Source organism: Chlorocebus sabaeus, chromosome 18, assembly GCF_047675955.1.
Source record: "Chlorocebus sabaeus isolate Y175 chromosome 18, mChlSab1.0.hap1, whole genome shotgun sequence".
NCBI lineage: Eukaryota > Metazoa > Chordata > Mammalia > Primates > Cercopithecidae > Chlorocebus > Chlorocebus sabaeus.
Window position 1 is genome coordinate 813,918 of NC_132921.1, and position 18,070 is coordinate 831,987.

Here is an 18,070-nt window from a genome sequence, read left to right on the forward strand (position 1 = left end):
AGGCAAGATGCAAGTTTCTTTGTCCAGTAAAAAACCAGTCGCGTGGGTGCAGGGCAGGATTTGGGTTGAAGGGCCCATCCGGGTACTAGGAGAGGGCACAGGCCACATCCAGGCAGCAGCCTGGGGGAAGATGGGAGATGAAGGCCAGCGTGTCTAGAACGTCTGGGACACAAATCGCCCTCCTCAAGTGCTGGTGGGTGGTGCCAGAGGAACCAGAGGTCTAGCGCAGGCGTGGGGTTGTGCGTCTTCAGGGTGTGGAGACAGGCAGTTCTTGGGGACCACTCTGGGCCACCGGGTTTTAACAGGAAATGGGGGCAAGGTCTCAACCCCACACTGTGGGAGCCGTGGGGGGTGGGGGCAGAAATAGCTGCGTTTCTCAGCTCTCAAGGCACTGCCACCCTGCGATGCCTTCTGATAGTTTTAAGCAACAAAGCACCACCAGGGAAGCAGGAGGCCGAGGAGGACTCCCAGTGAGGGCCCCTCCGTGGGAGAGAGGAGGTCATGGGAGCCTGAGAAGTTCACATTCCTCTCACCACATGAGGAAACTGAGGCCTGCCCTGAGCCCCAGCCCTGTGCCCTTCCCAGGGGCCTGAGAGGGTGGCCCACAGGGCACCTGTAGAGGGAAAAGGATGCCCAGGGGCTGGGTGGGCACTTGCTCAGGAGGAAATGTACCCCCACCCCAGTCTCAGCACAAGTGCCCAGCACCCCCATCCTGGTGACCCAGGGTGGCCTCTGGTGGGCCCGGGTCTTGGAGCGCCCCGGGGCTCCCTGGCCAGACCCTGCAGCCCAAAGTGGGGAGGGGCAGGTCCAAGACTCCCCGTCCCCCGACATTCCCCACCTCTGACCTGGCCCATTCCCCACCTCTGACCTGGCCCTCTGTGGAAGAACGACTTGGGTTTATTTCTGGGGGTCTTCGTGGTGGTCAGCACCTCACCGCACAGGAGGAATTCTTCTGTCTTTGGGGGTCACCACCAATGCTGGGACAAGCAGCAAGTAGGGGGCACCAGCCTCAGCGCGTGGCCCCTCGGGCTGTCCTCTGCGTGGGCCTCTCAGACCAGTACCAAGCTCTGCTCATTCCCGAGCAAGACCCAAGGCTGTCACTGTGAGAGTGGCCCTCAGTGCAGAGCCAGACCCCAGACCCCAGGCCCACCCGCGCTGTGTGCCTGGCGTCCATGGACCCTCCGTGTCATGGGCACCTGGGGCACCAGCTGACCTGGCTGTTGGGGGAGGCAGGTCTGAGCCCCACGTGGTCCCGGTGGGTTGCTGCAGGTCTGCTATGGAAAAGGACTGGGGCTTGCACTCAGGCACTCACCGGGGCCATGCACATCTCCCCTTTCTCCACACCTGCGTCCCCTACAGACTCCTGCTGTGTAGTGGAGAGTGGGACCCTCTGCTGAGGCATCCCCCTTCCGCTTCGGGCTGTGGCCATCATGTCTCAAGTTTCCTGGATGAACTCATCAAAATGAACGAGTGCAGAGCAGCGCGGTGTGGAAATTTCCTTCCTCTCCACCTGCAGAAAGGCCCAGAAGGCGGCCATGGAAGGGTTGCAATGCCACACGCAAGCCTTATCCGGAGGGAGTGTCAGGAAGCCCTTGTCACCCTCCCTGAGGTCAAGACTTGAAGATTCCCTAGGGAGGTGGTGTCAGGGAATGGAGGTTAGAGGTCAGGGCTGGAGTTACTGGGGCAGCACTGGGGGTGCTGTGAGCGGCGGCTCAAACCTCGGTCCATCCCTGGGAAGGTGATGTGGCCTTGGGCAGAGGTGGATGCGGAGGGCCTCCTTCCGTAGGATGCCCATTCTGGGTGCCATGGGGGCCTGGCAAGGGCCGCGCTACCCCTTTCTCCCTGGCCGGAGGCAGGAAAAGTCGGGGGCGGGGGGACGAAGTCATCCACAGTCGGTGTGGAACTTCTGGGACTTACTAAATTTATTTTTATCTAGGTATAGAAAATTAAAAATCCAAAGAAAGAAGCAGGGCAGGAGGACACAGGCCAGTGACTTCGCCCAGCGCTGCCAGGGGAGTCAGGCGGGGCCCCGCCGAGTTCTGGGGCTGGTCACACAGGAGGGCCGAGGACGCGGCCGGCAGGAGCCGCTCCCCAGAGCCAGACGACCCCCGCCCCTCGGCGCGCCTCGGGGGTCCCGACGCTGCAGCTGGAGGGGGCGGGGGGTCCCCGTGCGGGCGGCGCAGGCGTCAGCGCTCTGCCCGCACCCACAGCGCGTCCGCGGAGTTGGCGGCCTGGCCCGCGCCGTCGGGGCCCTGCGAACTGTCCTCGGTGGCCGTGGCCGAGCGCGTGCTGTCCTCCCGCAGGGCCGGCTCGGGGCTGGTCGCGCGCTGCTGCTGCTCCTTGAGCTCGGAGTAGGAGCGCGAGAAGGTGTGGAAGATGGAGGTGACCGGGAAGGCCATGAGCAGGATGCCGCTGAGGATGCTGCTGAGCGCCACCACCTGCCCGGGCAGGCTGCGCGGAACCATGTCGCCGTAGCCCACGGTGGTCATGGAGATGACGGCCCACCAGTAGCTGGCGGGCACGCTGGAGAAGTCGCGGCGCGCACCCAGCTCGCGCTCGGCCAGGTGCACCAGCGGCGCGAAGAGCGCCATGGCCACGCACAGGAACAGCAGCAGCAGCCCGAACTCGCGCGCGCAGCGTTGCACGGTCAGGCCCAGCGAGCGCAGCCCCAGCGAGTGGCGCGCCAGGCGCATCACGTAGAGCACGCGCAGCGCGCGCAGCAGCCGCAGCACCAGCCCCGCGCGCTCCAGGAGCTTGGTCCCGCCCGGGCCTGCCGCCAGCCCCAGCAGCAGGGACACGTAGAACGGCAGCAGCGCCAGGATGTCGATGATGTTGAGCGGCGCGCGCAGGAAGGCGCACTTGCTCTCGGCCTGCAGGGAGCGTAGCAGGAACTCGAAGGAGAACCAGGCCACGCACACGGTCTCCAGCACGAACAGGCTGCGGCACTTGGGGGAGCACTCGCCCTGCGGGGAAAGGGGATGTGGGGTTGGGGGCGCAGGCCTGTTGGAGGGCCGGGGGCGCTCCGCCCTTCCTTCCCCAGGACCAGAGGCGTCCCCAGGCCACCCTTCCCGCGCCAACCCACGGAACAGGCCCAGTTCTATTTGGGAAAAAAAAAAAAAAATGAAAAAGCAAGATTTAATGGTGATGACTTCGGGCTTGAGAGCGGATGCCCTTAGCTGACCCAGGAAACTGGTGAAAATAATGTTTAAACCTTTGACCTTTTAAAGCCTTGGGAGATTATCTTAAGAGCAAACAGCAAACAAACATCTATTTATATGTGAACATTCTGTAAGAAAGAGCGTTTGTGGTATCTGTGTCAAGACTGCATCTTCCTCCTCAGCTTGGCCAGGAGGAGACTCCATGTGGAATGGCTGCAGCCACAGACACAGCCCTCCCACCCCCACCCCACCCCACCCCCAGCTCCCAGTCAGGGGGCTTCTTCCCACAGAAGGGGCCGACATCACAATCTCACATTCTGCCCTCAGCTCCTGGGGCTAGGTCCTTGGGGAGTCCGGTGGAGGGTGGGGCTCCCTCCTCCCGCCCAGTCCCCATTCTCGTGGGTGGGAGGCTGGCCTTGGGTGTCACAGGCGGGAGGCTGGCCGTGGGCGTCACGGGTGGGAGGCTGGCCTTGGGTGTCACAGGCGGGAGGCTGGCCGTGGGTGTGGCACACTGAGAAGATAGGGCCTGACTGCCCTTGCTGCAGTGATTCCAGGCCAGGAGAGGCCGATGAGGTCTCAGGGTGCTGCCCCCCATCAAGCTCTCAGCTCCTGGAGAGGGAGGGTGTCATTCACACTGAGGCTTGCCCTTGTCCCCATCCCCCAAATCCGTGGCTCAGAGATTTCTGCCAGGAGGGAGATGCAGGAAGTAATCTCCTCTCAAAGGAACTGACCTCATTTGCAACAGAACATGAAGAAGCTTACACCTAAGGACACTCTCAACACTATCAGAGGTGGAGGTGAAGTGAATTAGCAGATTCATGCGTCTGCTGACCATGTAGCCTAGATGCAGGCTGGCTAGGGTGCTGGGGAACGAGGGGAGAAGACAGCTGGCAGGAGCCTCCTGGGGTCAGAACAATGTCAGGCACTCTCAGAAAGCAATGAGAAGGAGCTGCAATATGATCAGGTTGTAGAGGAATAACAGAGCTCTCAGCTGGCAACCTGGAGTTTTAACTACTGGGTGTGATCAGTGAGACAGAGGAAGAGGTTGCTCCCCAAACCCTGTCATCCTAGGGTGACTGTGGCACACTGGCGCTGCCCCGACACTGAGACTGTTGCTGGGGAGGAGGAAGGGTGCACGGGCATGACGACAGTAACCCAGCCAGTCACCAAAAGACTAAATCAGTGAGTAACAGGCCCAGGACGGGGACTACCCAAAGGGCTAGAGTATCTTGTCTAAAATGTCTAGTTTCTAACAATGACAAGATATGTGGAATAGGAAGAGGGGAAGGAAGGAAGAAAAAGAAAAGGAAAGTATGGTTCATACATTAGGAAGAAAGCAGGCAACAAAAACTGCTGTGAGAGTGACCAAATGTCAAATTTAACATAATGAGATTTCAAAGCAGCCACTATCAGTATGTTCACAAAACTAAAGGAAGCATAAGTGAAAATGCCACAAATAGAGGCTGTTGGTAAAGAGATGGACATTTAAAAAAATACCCAAATGGAAATTCTGGAATTGAAAAGTGCAATAATTGAAATAAAAAAATTTAAAAATCACTAGAAAAGCTTAACAGTAGGTTTTAACTGGCAGAAAAAAGAATTAGTAAACATGAAGATAGTTTGATGGGAATTATGCTGAAGAACAGAGACAAAAAGAACAAAGCAAACAGCGCCTCGAGAAGCGCAGGACACCATTATATGCCCCCACATATGCATAATGGGAATATCCAAGGAGAGGAGAGAAGGGAGAAGAAAAACTATGCAAAGAGATAATGGTGAAAAAAAAAATCCAATTTATTAAAAACAATAACCTATATATCCAGGAAGTTCAATGAACTCCAAGCAGGATAAACACAGAGACCCACAGATGGACACATCATAATAAACGTAATGAAGGTCAAAGACAAGGAAAAAGTATGGAAGCAGCAAGAGCAAAATGAAGATCACTTACAAAGGAACTTCACAGATAAACAGCTGATTTATCAGCAGAAACACTGCAAGCCAGAAGGCAGTGGAATGGCATATCTGAAGTGCTCAAAGGAAAAAAATCCTGCCATCAAGAATCCTATATACAGCAAAGTTACTGTTGAAAAATTAAAGTAAAAAATAAACACTTACCCAGGTAAACAAAAATTGAGAGAATTCACTGCTTAGCAGACCTGCCTCACAAGAAATACTAAAGAAGGTTCTTCAGGCTGAAAGCAGGTGACCCCAGATGAAAATGTGGATCAACACAAAAAGTGTTAGTAAAGGTTATTATGTAATTAGAAAAGACACTATAAATGCATTTTTTTCTTGATTTGAACAGCAACTGTATAAAAATAAGATGTTTATAATGTATTAAGCCTGCAGCATATAGAAATGTAATATATGTGTAATGTTTGCCAATAAAAGCCCAAAGGAGGTGTGTGGGAGCAGAGGTGTGTGGGAGCAAAGGTGTAATGGTCTAAGGAAATGACAGATAGTGAAGCAAAAGCAATAATTGTAACAATGTGTATCACAACAATTGCACCAAAAGGGAGAAAAGCAAATACAGCTATACAGGCATAACATCTTCATCTCACTGGAATTAAGCACAAACCTGAAGCAAGTTCTGATTATTTATGGTAAACTCCAGAGCAAACACTAAAATAAATAACTAAAAAAAACCTTTAAAATATCATTAGTGGGCTGGGTGTGGTGGCTCATGCTTGTGATCCCAGCACTTTATGAGGCCAAGGCAGGTGGATCACCTGAGGTCAAGGGGTTCAAGACCAGCCTGGCCAACACGGCAAAACCCTGTCTCTACTAAAAATACAAAAATTACTTGGGTGTGGTGGTGTGCACCTGTAATCCCAGCTACTTGGGAGGCTGAGTCAGGAGAATCACTTGATCCCAGGAGGCGGAGGCTGCAGTGAGCAGAGATTATACCACTGCACTCCAGTCTGGGCAACAGAGACCTCCCCTCTCTCTCTCTCTATACACACACACACACACACACACGCACACATATATTTTATATGTATATATAAAAAATTAGTGCAATTAAAATGCTCCATAAGAAAATAACCAATGCAAAAGAAAGCAGCTAAGGAAGGATACAGAAACAACATGATCCGTGAGGCGCATGAAACAGAAAATAAGATGTGGCAGACACAGACCCAACTATATCAATCATGACATTAGATATGAATGGAGCGAACAACCCAATCAAAAGCAGAGTGGGTTTTAAAAAATAATTGAACTAAATGTTGTCTACCGGAGACACACTTTAGATTCAAAGACACAAATAGATACAATGTAAAAAGATGGGAAAAGATGTATCATCCAAACAGCAACCACAGGAAAGCTAATAGATAAAGTAGATGTTAAAACAAAAAGTGTTATTCGAGATAATATGTAATGATCAACAGGTCAATCCACCAAGAAGATAAAACCATTAAAACATATGTACCAATGATACAGCAATAAGTAAATGAAGCAAAAACTGAACAGAAACAGAAATTGAGAAAGAGACATTCCATAATAATAGCTGGAGACTTCATTATCCCACTTTTTAATTTTAATTTTTATTGTTTTTTAGACGGAGTCTCACTCTGTCACCCGGATGGAGAGCAATGGCATGATCTCACCTCACTGCAACCTCTGCCTCCCAGGTTCAAGCGATTCTCTTGCCTCAGCCTCCTGAGTAGCTGTGACTACAGGGGCGCACCACTGTGCCCAGCTAATTAATACTGCACTTTCAATAATGGACAGAACAACTATACAGGAGAGTCAAGGAAACAGAAGGCGTGAACACCACCATAAGCCAAATAGACCTCACAGACATCTGTAGAACGTGTCACTCAACAACGCAATATACATTTTTCCGATGTGCACACGGAACAGTCTCCAGAACAGGACATATACCAGGCCATAGAACCGACCTCAATACATTTAAAAGGATAGAAATAATACAAGTATACACTCCATCCACAACATTAGATATTAATGACAGGAAAAAAATTGGGAACCTCACAAATATGTGGAAATTAAACATATTCCTAGATAATCAAAGAGGTCAACCAAGAAATCAGAAGGGAGTCAGACTTGGAGATGAGTACGAATGAAGACAGGACATATCCAAACTTACGTGGTGCAGCTAAAGTAATGCTCAGACGGCCATGCTCAGAGGGCCAGCGCAGCGGCTCATGCCTGTAATCCCAGCGCTTTGGGAGGCCGAGGCAGGAGGATCACTTAAGCTCAGGAGTTGGAGACCTGCCTGGCAACATGCTGAAACCCCATCTCTACAAGATACACAAAATTTAGCTGGGTGTGGTGGTGCACGCCTGCAGTCCCAGCTACTCGAGAGGCTGAGATGGGAGGATCCCCTGAGTCTAAAGGGTTGTGGCTTCAGTGAGCCGTGATGGCACCACTGCACTCCAGTCTGGGTGACAGAGCGAGACCCTGTCTCAAAAATAAAAATAAAAAATACAATAAATAAAAAGAAAAAGTAATGCTTAGAGGGAAATTTGTAGCTGTCAATGCCTATAAGAAGAAAGATCCCAAATTAATAAGCCCACACTCCACTCTAAGACAACTGGGAAAACAAAAGTAAATAAAATTTAAAGCAGGCAGGGGAGGGAAATAACAGATGAGAGCAGGAACTAATAAAACAGAGAAGACAAAACCCATAGAGAAACCAATGAAACCAAACACTGGTTCTTGGAAAAGATCAACAAAATCAACAAATCTTTAGCTTGTTTGAGCAGAAGAAACAGAGAGAGAAAATTCCATTTACTAGAATCAGAAATGAAAGTGGAGACGTAACTCTTGCCCTTACAAACGTAAAAAGGGCAATAAAGCAGCACTGTGAATAATCGTGTGCCAACACAATAGATAACTTAGGTAAAATGGATCCATTCACAGAAAAACAAACTACAGAAACAGGAGGAAGAAACAGAGAATCTGCACAGACCCATCGCAGTGAAGAGGCTCAGCCAGAAACCCTCCAACTACCCACAAGAACAGCCCAGGGCCAGACGCTTCCCTGAATCCAACCAAACGGTCAAAGGAGAATATCCACAGCCACAGAAAGAATGACGTCTTGTCCTCTGCAGCTAGAGGCCATTATCCCAAGCAAATTAACGCAGGAACAGAAGACGAAATACAGCATGTTTTCGCTTGTAAATGCGAGCTAAACGTTGGGTGCTCATGGACATAAAGATGGCAACAGCAGGCCCTGCGGACTGCCAGGGGGAGCAGGAAGGAGCAAAGCCTGGAAAATGTGCTGTTGGGTGCTGTGCTTGGTACCTGGGTGACAGGACCAATCCTACCCCAAACCTCAGCATCACACAATATGCCCAGGTAGCAGACCTGCACACGTGCCTCCTAAATCTAAAATAAAACCTGAGATTATTAAACAAAAAAATAAAATATTTTATTCATAAAAAAGGAATTAATACCAATTCCTCACAAACTATTATGAAAATACAGAAGTGGAGAGAAGGCTTCCCAGGTCATTCTGAGGCCAACATCACCCTGATACAAAATCCAGATGAAGTATCACAAGAAAACCACATATGAATACTGATGTTAAAAGATTCAACAGAGTATCAACAAGCTGAATCCAGCAGTGTAGAAAAAGAATTAGACATCAGGACTGAGTGGAATTTATCCCAAGGACGCAAGGCTGGTTTAACATCTGAAAATCAATTAACATAATACATCATATCAACATTATAGAAAAGAAAAATCACACGATCACGCCAACTGATGAAGAAAAAGCTTTCGACAAAATCCAACATCTTTTCATGACAGAAACAACAAACAGGAAACCTCCACAAAAAGGCATCTATAAAAACCCACAGCTAACATCATACGTAGTAACGAAACACTCCGTGCTCCCGTCCGTTCAGGAATGAGATGCTAACGCCTGTTCTTGTCACTTCCAGTGGACTCCGTACTGGATGTTCCGGCCAGGGCGATCAGGCAGGTTAAACAGAATGTGCAGAGACACCTGCCAGGCCAATGACAAGGTCATGTCGGTTCACAAATGACAGGACCTCATATATAGAAAATCCTTAGGAATCCACTAAAAACACCCATTAAAACTAGTGAGTTCAACACGGTTGTAGAATATGCAACACTAAACAAAAATCAATTTTATCTCTATACACTTGCTATGAACAATAAACGTAATTCCACTCACAACAGCATCAAAAGGAAGAAATGCATCAGAATAACTAACAAAGAACAAAACCTCATACTCTGATAACTACAAAACACTGTTGAAACACACTCTAAATTTTGACCATTCAATAGGGGAGGAACAGTTTGTTATCAAGCGGTACTGGGGTGCCTTGATGTCCACACACAAAAGAATCCAGCCGAGCGCTTACCTGAACCATACGCAAAAATTAAGAAAAAATGGACCAAACCTCAAAATGTGGGCGCCAAAATCACAGAGCTCTGAGAAGGAGACGTGGGGTAAGATCTTCATGACAAAGGACTAGCCAAGGGCTATGAGCTATGGCATCAAAAGCACAAAAATTGATAAACTGAACTTCATAAAAATTAGAAACGTTTGTGCCTCGAAGGACAATAGCAAGAAGGTGAACAGACAACCCACAATGGAAGTATTTGGAAATCGGATCCTTGATAAGGGACTTGCATCCAGGATAGATAAGAAACTCTTATAGCTCAACAATAAAGACAACCCAAGTTAAAATTGGGCAACAGAGGGCCAGTGCGGTGGCTCATGCTTGTAATCCCAGCACTTTGGGAGGCCAAGGTGGGCAGATCATTTGAGGTCAGGAGTTCGAGACCAGCCTGGGGAACATGGTGAAAATCTGTCTCCATTGAAAATACAAAAAAAAAAAATAGCCCAGAGTGCTGGTGGACGCCTGTAATCCCAGCTACTTGGGAGGCCAAGGCACAAGGATTGTTTGAACCTGGGAGGGGGAGGTTGCAGTAAGCTGAGATGCTGAGATCACCTGGACAACAGAGACTCAAAAAAAAAAAAAAAAAAAAAAAGGGCAAAAGGTCTGAACAGACATTCCTCGAAGAAGAGCTCTGAACTTTCAGGAAGGACATGAAAAGATGCTCGACATCACTGGTCATCAGGGAAACGGGAATGAGAACCTCACTGCAGCTTCATACGGAGGACGCCGCTGTCCCAGCCCCACTGCAGCTGCATAAGCAGGAAGCCGCTGTCCCAGCCCCACTGCAGCCTCATAAGCAGGAAGCCGCTGTCCCAGCCCCACTGCAGCCGCATAAGCAGGAAGCCGCTGTCCCAGCCCCACTGCAGCCTCATAAGCAGGAAGCCGCTGTCCCAGCCCCACTGCAGCCTCATAAGCAGGAAGCCGCTGTCCCAGCCCCACTGCAGCCTCATAAGCAGGAAGCCGCTGTCCCAGCCCCACTGCAGCCTCATAAGCAGGAAGCCGCTGTCCCAGCCCCACTGCAGCCGCATAAGCAGGAAGCCGCTGTCCCAGCCCCACTGCAGCCGCATAAGCAGGAAGCCGCTGTCCCAGCCCCACTGCAGCCGCATAAACAGGAAGCCGCTGCCCCAGCCCCACTGCAGCCGCATAAGCAGGAAGCCACTGCCCTAGCCTCACTGAGGCCTCATAAGGACGGACACTGCTGTCCCAGCCCCACTGCAGCCTCAGGGCTGACCCAGCGCCAGAGCTGGGCTGGGGGCCTTCTCAAGAGTCTGCAGCGTGTCAGCACAGCTCGTAGAAGCCCCGTGAACCGGTCCCAGCACGTGCCCCAAACGTGGTCCCCAACCCATGGACAGGGCTAAATCTGGGCCTGGTAGGCGCTCCCCACAGCTTCTTCCACCCCTGAGGCCTAGGTCTGGGTGCTCCCTGCGGCCTCCACCCCCGAGGCCTAGGTCTGGGTGCTCCCCATGACCTCCTCCACCCGAGGCCTAGGTCTGGGTGCTCCCTGAGGCCTCCTCCACCCCCAAGGCCTAGGTCTGGGTGCTCCCTGCGGCCTCCTCCACCCCCGAGGCCCAGGTCTGGGTGCCCCCCCCGTGGCCTCCTCCACCCCCCTCCCAGGCCTAGGTCTGGGTGCTCCCCGCGGCCTCCTCCACCCCCGAGGCCCAGGTCTGGGTGCTCCCCGCGGCCTCCTCCACCCGAAGCCTCGGTCTGGGGCATGGGTTTTGTCCTAGCATTTTAAAAACTGTGGTAAAACACATGTAACAAGACACCATCTGAACCGTGTTAAAGGGTGTTAAATGCACTCAGAATGTGTGGCCTTCATCATGTCTCCAAGGCAATCACCCTGTGAGTCCGAGACGGTGGCCCCATCAGATGTCCGCTCCCCCTTCACCTCCCTCTGCAGCCTTCCCTGACCACAGACCACAGTGAAGTCTTGACCGACATTCAAGGCGGGTGGGCTTCTGTGTGGATCCCTGGCTCCAATCCATTCCCGAGCCTCATGGCTGTAGGAAAAGTGGGGGAGCCAGCCCCCGAGCCCCGATCCGCGCCCAAGGGAGATCCTGCAAAGCCCCTCCCACCTGGCAGGGTGTCTGGGTGCAGGCGGCTCTCGGGACAGAGCTCGGGGCCTAGGCGCTCCGAACCACTGGGGCTGTGAGCCCTCGGGACGCCAGGCTCCGGCATCCATGGTGTGTGACACGGTGTGTGAGCCCCAGGGAGGCTGGATCCAGGTTTGAAACCCTGACGCGCCCAGCCGGGGGGGCATTGGGATTTGGGTGGTTAGAAAGTTCTCAGCTCAGGAGGTGCCCGGGCCGAGTCCTCCCTCCCACGTCTGTCTCTGGGGAGGCGGCAAATCCAGGCTGGAGCTCGAGGCCTGTGAACCTTCTGACGCCTGCTGAGAGGAAGCAGCACCGGGCGTCTCAGCACAGGTCGGCCCCAAGACAGCCCTGGGGCTCTGAGCCCAGCACGCCCTGGAAACAGCCGCGTGGCTTCCGGCCCAGGGCGGCCTCCACCTCTGCCTCTGCTGTCTCAGCGTTTCCGTCCCTGTGTCCCCGCAGGCATCTCCCTCCTGTCCCCTCCTATCCCTCCCGAATGCCCCCTCTGCATGTCCCTGCCCCATGTCCCTCCGTGTCCCCACAGGCATCTGCCTCATCTCCCCTCCTGACTGTCCCGTCCCTGTCCCTGTGACCCAATGTCCCCATGTCCCTGTCCCTATCTCTGTCCCCGTGTCCCTCCCTGTGTCCCTGTCCCTGTGTCCCCTCAGGCATCTCTCACATTCCTCCCTATGTCCCTGTCCCCATCCCCACATCCCATGTCCCTGTCCCCATGTCCCTGTCCCCATCTCCCCGCAAGCGTCTCCCTCGTGTCCCGTGTGTCCCCGTCCCATGTCCCCTGGCAGGTCGCCAGGTTGCACACCTAGGACTGAAGCCAGGCAGGATGGCCCCAGGGTACTGTCCTCCTGTCCTAACCACTGGTCGACACTGCCTTCCACACGAGCCCTCTGAGGAATCTGCGTCCCTGGCGGGGCTTGGGGACCGGCAGGGCAGGAGCGCCTGGGCTGTGTGTCCTGAATGTCCCCCCGCCCACAACGACGAGGGACCGGGTGCAGCTGCACTCAGGGTCAGAAACCACCTGGACCGGGTCTGCCCGTGGTTAGAGACCACCTGTGGAGCCACAGGTGGGACAGTCGGCGGGCACGTTTCCAGAACTTTCAACCCAGAAAACAGACCCTGATTGATCAGATTGGATGCATCTGGTCTACTTGGCCAAAAATCAGGTCAGAAAAAAAGTCTACATTCAGCCTGACTCACCCAGTTTTGAGGCCCACACAGCCCCCGCCCTCTAGATTTGTTCGGCTTTTTTGTGCGTTTTAACAGACATTCAGGGTTTTCTGTGGGGTCCCAGGGCCGGCTTCTGCCTGCCTTGGCTGGGCGGGCACCTTCAGACTCTGCCCCGCAGCCCTGGACTGCTCCACGATGTTCCCTCCTCTGTGCAGGACCCAAGGTCGGGGCTGGGCGGGGGCTGCAGAGCAGGCCCTAGTGGCAGCTTCCGCCCTCTGCTGTCAGGGTGGGGTCTGTGGTCTCGGATTCCAGGGCTGGGGACTGTGAGGGGTGTAAGCAGGACCCCAAGAGCTGGGCAGGTGCCTCTATGGGGAGGGAAAGTGGACCCCAAACTCAGAGATCAGTGTGGGCCTCCCAGCCCTGGTGCCAGGACGCTCTGATTATCACAGGTTTCAGGGATGGTGTCCCGGCTGCATCACTGACCCGCACGCTGCTGTTTCTATGAACGTGAAAAGCGAGTTTGCTCCCATGTGCAGGAACCTGTGGGCAAACCGCTCCCGAGTTCCTGGGCCCCAGGATGAGCCCCCCTGAGGAACACAGAGCCAGGCGGACCCCAGCCCCCATGGCTCCCCGATCACAAACCCACGTGTCTGTGCGCCTCAGGTGTGCCCGGTCTCTTTGGAAACCACAAGCATTTCTCAGCTCTAGGTAGAAAACACGAAGCAACGATGAAAGAAATCCCAGAATCTAGAATTCCTGCCCTATGACCCGGGGAGCTGCCGCGCCCAGGCGCAGATCCAGCCTCCTCCTCTGCCGCATCGGGACATCACAGCCTGGCTCTCCCCCAGGGACCCAGTGGCCGGGGCTCCATCCCACTGGGGCAGCTGAGGAGGGAACCAGCCAGTCCCTGCCAGGTGGCTGCTCTCACCAGAGGACGGGAATCCAGCAGTGGTGGGGGCTGCAGAGTTGAAGACCTCCTTGAAGGACTGAGCACGGAAGTGTTTGTCATTAGGAGGGACCTGGATGGGGAGAACTCTCTTGGGGGTGCAGGTGTGGGGCCCACAGGGAGGGGCGGGAGGAGGGCTGAGAACAGGGACATGGCATGGGGAGGGGCATGAGGATGGAGGCCCCGCAGCTTCGGTGCTGTGCTGGGGAGCTGAGCTCTGGCTTCACGCGGGCAGAGAGAGCTCAGCCTGTGCCACCGGAATTGGAGGCGGGAGGCTGGTGGGAGAAGAGGGCCCAGCCTCCGGGAGGCACTGGGAGAAGAAAAGATGGCGGGCAGGGGTTGTGATAGAAACGTCAGGATGTGGGGATTGACTAGACGGGGGTGAGGGGATGGTCCCCACCCAGGCGCACCCGAGTTGGGGGTCAGTGGGCCGGGCTGCGTGCGGTCCTGATGGACATGCCTGTGGCGACACCGGTTAAATGGCAGAAGGGGCTGCAGCCGCCAAGACAGGGCCTATAAACGGCATCATCCACTATCACCAAAGTGAAAACCAGAACACGCCTGCTGGGAACGCCGTGTGCTCACGGCCCGCGTTTGCTCAGGACACCTGGAAGTGGAACAGCTGGTTTCTCAGACGCACAAGCACATCCTCACCTTTGCCAGACAGGCCACCTCTTCAACGTTTACTAGAAGCTGCTGAGTTGCTCCCCAAGCAGCCACACACATTCAGCCCCGTCCCCAGCAAACAAGCGTCCCATGGGTCAGTCACAGCCAAGGTTCTGGGACCAAAGGTGGCCCTGGCCGGGGGTGTATAAACTCGTAAAACTCTGTACTAACGTATTTTAAAAGCCTTCAAAGACTGCGCGCACTTTGACCTGGAAGTTCTATTTTGGGGAGTCAATGGTCAGGGAATGTCAGAAATGGGCCCAAAGATTGATGCAAAAGGACCTGCTGGCTCATCAGAGCTCAGCTCTATGGGAATGCACAAATCAGCGTCCTGGAACCACCACCACCGCAGAGACGCAGGACAGTTCCCCCAACCCACAGTTCCCTGCCTCAGGGACAGACCCGGCCCACTCGGCCCTCAACCCCAACCCCACCCTCAACCCCAACCCCCACCCCCACCCCCATCCCCACCCCTGGCTTTCCGAGGTATCCCGCAGGCCATCGCAGCGCGGCTTCCCGACCTGGCCCCTTCGGCGTCGGGCCCTCCGAGCTCACTCGTGCTGTCCCGGGCCCCCACCATCTGCTGCTTTTCACCGCGGAGCCGGCCCACTGTGGATGCCCCGGGGTTGATCTGGCACCGGCCGTCGCCGTCCGTGTAGGCTGCTTCCATGAATACAGCGGCTGAACACTCGCTCCGTAGGTGACACACGCTGTCCTTCCCGCGGGTACGTCCTGGGCGTGGGGCTGGTGTGCAATGAGCACAGGTGGCAGGTGTGCCCGGCGTCCACGCTCGGCGGCCGTCTCGCCACGCCACAGCCTGCAGGGCCTGAGCCGTCCGCCGCGTACCCTCCTCTGCTGCTGGTTCTTCCATCAGGGCCCCCCAACGTCCCAGTGACAGCTCCTGCGGCTGAACCTTGTATTTCCCTGGTAACAGTTCAGGCTGTATCTGCCCACAGGCGTGTCCTCTTGGCTGAAGTGTCTGTTCGAAACTTCCGCCCCTTTTTAAATCAGGTTGTTTTCTTACAGTTGGTTTATACAGCTCTGTATATCGTTTCATTACAAGTCTTTGTTAGATATGTGATTTACAGATATTTTCTCCTAGTCTGAGGCTTTTCATTCTCTCAGTCTTTTGTGGACAAAAGTCAAAAGAGGGTTTTAAATAGAGATGGGGGTCTCGCTGTATTGCCCAGGCTGGTCTTGAACTCCTGGGCTGAAGTCATCCTCCCACCTCAGCCTCCCAACGTGTCAGAATTACAGGCCTGAGCCCCCTCGCTAGGCCAAAAGTTTTAGACTCTGATGAAGTGCAGCCTATCCATTTTCATCTTTCACGAATCGCGTATCTGACACCACGTCTGGGAACTCCTTCCTTACTCTCTGTCAGCAAAGGCCATCTCTATGTTTTCTTGCACAAGTTTTATAGTTTTAAATGTTGTTTTATGTTTAGGTCCATGGTCCATCTCGAGTTGAATTTTTGTATAAAACATAAGGCATGGGTTGTGTTTTTTTTAAATATGGGAGTCCAGCTGTTGTAGCCCCATTTGTTGACAAGACGAGTCTTTCTCCGTGCCCGGCCTTTTCACTTTGCCAAAAGCCGGCTGGCCCCATTCATGTGGTTCTACCGCTGGACTGTGTCCATGGCCCCACGCCTGTCCTCCCCCCACACTGTCCTGCTGTGGCTTCGGAGCAAATCTGGAAAGCAGGCGGTGTGAGTTCCAACTGCTTCCTTTTCAAAATGGTTCCTAGGCCCTTCCATAAAGATGTTAGAATCAGCTTGTAGATGTTTGCAGAAAAGGGGATTCGGAATGGGATTTCGTGGAATCTGGAGATGGACTATGGGGAGGGTGGACACAGTCATACTGAGTCTTCAATGCATGAGCACCGCAGGCCTTCCGTTGATTTCGGTCTTCTTTATCAGTGTTCTGTAATTCTCAGCACGTCGATGGTGCCTAGACCTAGGCTGTGAGACTTGCATGTAAGCAATTCATGGTTTTTGCTGCTATTAATGAACTTAAAAAATTTTGAATTCCAACTGTTCGCTGCTAGCAACTCACTTAATTTTCTTAAGCTTTTTTGTGGGTTTCTTGAGAGTTTGTACATAGGCAGTACTCTTCTCTTGCTTTCCACTCCTATGCCTTCTACTTTCCTTGCTTCACTGCTCTGTCTAGGACTTCCAGCACGGTGCTGGCTACGAGTGGGGAGCGGACATCCTCGGGTTGGTCCCAATCTTAGTGGGAAAACATTCCATCTTTTGCTATGTATGTTGTTAGCGGTAAGTTTTTTTGGTAGATGTTCACTATCAGAATAAGGAAATTCCCTTCTATTCCTAAATTGCTGAAAGTGGTGTTTTAAAAATCATGAATGGATACTGAATTTAGTCAAATGCTTTTTCTACATCTGTTGAGATGAACAGCCGGCATTTTTTCTTTGGTGCATTAATACTGTGAATTACACGGGTTGGTTCTGAACACTGAACCAAGCTTGCTTTCCTGAGAAAAACCTCCGTTGGGCGTGATGTGCTGTGCTTTTAATGTCTTTACCAACCCTGATTTACTGATGTTTTGTTGAGGAGTTTCGCACGAGTTTGTGAGAGATACTGGTCTTTCTTTTTTCTTTCCTTGTCCTGTCTCTGGTTTGGTATCAGAGGAGCGTTGGCCTCTTGGAATGAGTTGGGAAGTGATCCCTCCTCTTGTATGTTTCTGGAAGGGACCATGTAGAATTGGTGTTATTTATTCCTTAAATTTTTGTTAGATTCACCAGTGAAACTATCTGGGCCTGGAGTTTTCTTCTTGGAAGGTGTTTTTTTTTTTTCTGAGATGGAGTCTCGCTCTGTGGCCCAGGCTGGAGTGCAGTGGCCGGATCTCAGCTCGCTGCAACCTCTGCCTCCCGGGTTCACGCCATTCTCCTGCCTCAGCCTCCCAAGTAGCTGGGACTACAGGCGCCGCCACCACGCCTGGCAAATTTTCTTGTTCTTTTTAGTAGAGACAGGGTTTCACCGTGTTAGCCAGGATGGTCTCGATCTCCTGACCTCGTGATCCACCTGCCTCAGCCTCCCAAAGTGCTGGGATTACAGGTGTGAGCCACCGTGCCCAGCCCCTGGAAGGTTTTAAACTATGAATTTAACTTCTTTAATTAGCATAGGATTATGTTATTTCTTCTTGAGTGAATTTTGGTGACTGAGCATGTTTTTAACCTTTTTTTTTTTTTTTTTTTTGAGACGGAGTCTCGCTCTGTCACCCAGGCTGGAGTGCAGTGGTGCGATATTGGCTCACTGCAAGCTCCGCCTCCCAGGTTCACGCCATTCTCCTGCCTCAGCCTCCTGAGTAGCTGGGACTACAGGTGCCACCACCACACGGCTAATTTTCTGTGTTTCTAGTAGAGATGGGGTTTTGCCATGTTAGCCAGGATGATCTCGATCTCCTGACCTCCTGATCCACCCACCTTGGCCTCCCAAAGTGCTGGGATTACAGGCGTGAACCACAGCACCTAGCCTAATTTTTATCAAAGTAATCATACATATAATTTTTTAAAAACTTGATTAACACTAGACAGCTTATAAGAAAGGGCAGTTTCCTATCCCCCACTCTTAAGTCCCAGTGGTAATAATTTTTAAATTTCTGATTACTT

General features: G+C 52.8%; 1 protein-coding gene across 1 annotated transcript in view; it reads right to left on the bottom strand.

Annotated features, from left to right (window-relative positions):
* Positions 1–1,904: 1,904 nt before the first annotated feature.
* Positions 1,905–18,070, bottom strand: part of KCNG2 (potassium voltage-gated channel modifier subfamily G member 2) — a 97,763-nt gene continuing 81,597 nt past the window's right edge. The window contains exon 3 of the mRNA XM_008013702.3: positions 1,905–2,963. Within this exon, the coding sequence (XP_008011893.3) occupies positions 2,187–2,963 (777 nt within the window). The 3' untranslated portion in view covers positions 1,905–2,186. The remainder of the gene's footprint in view (positions 2,964–18,070) is intronic.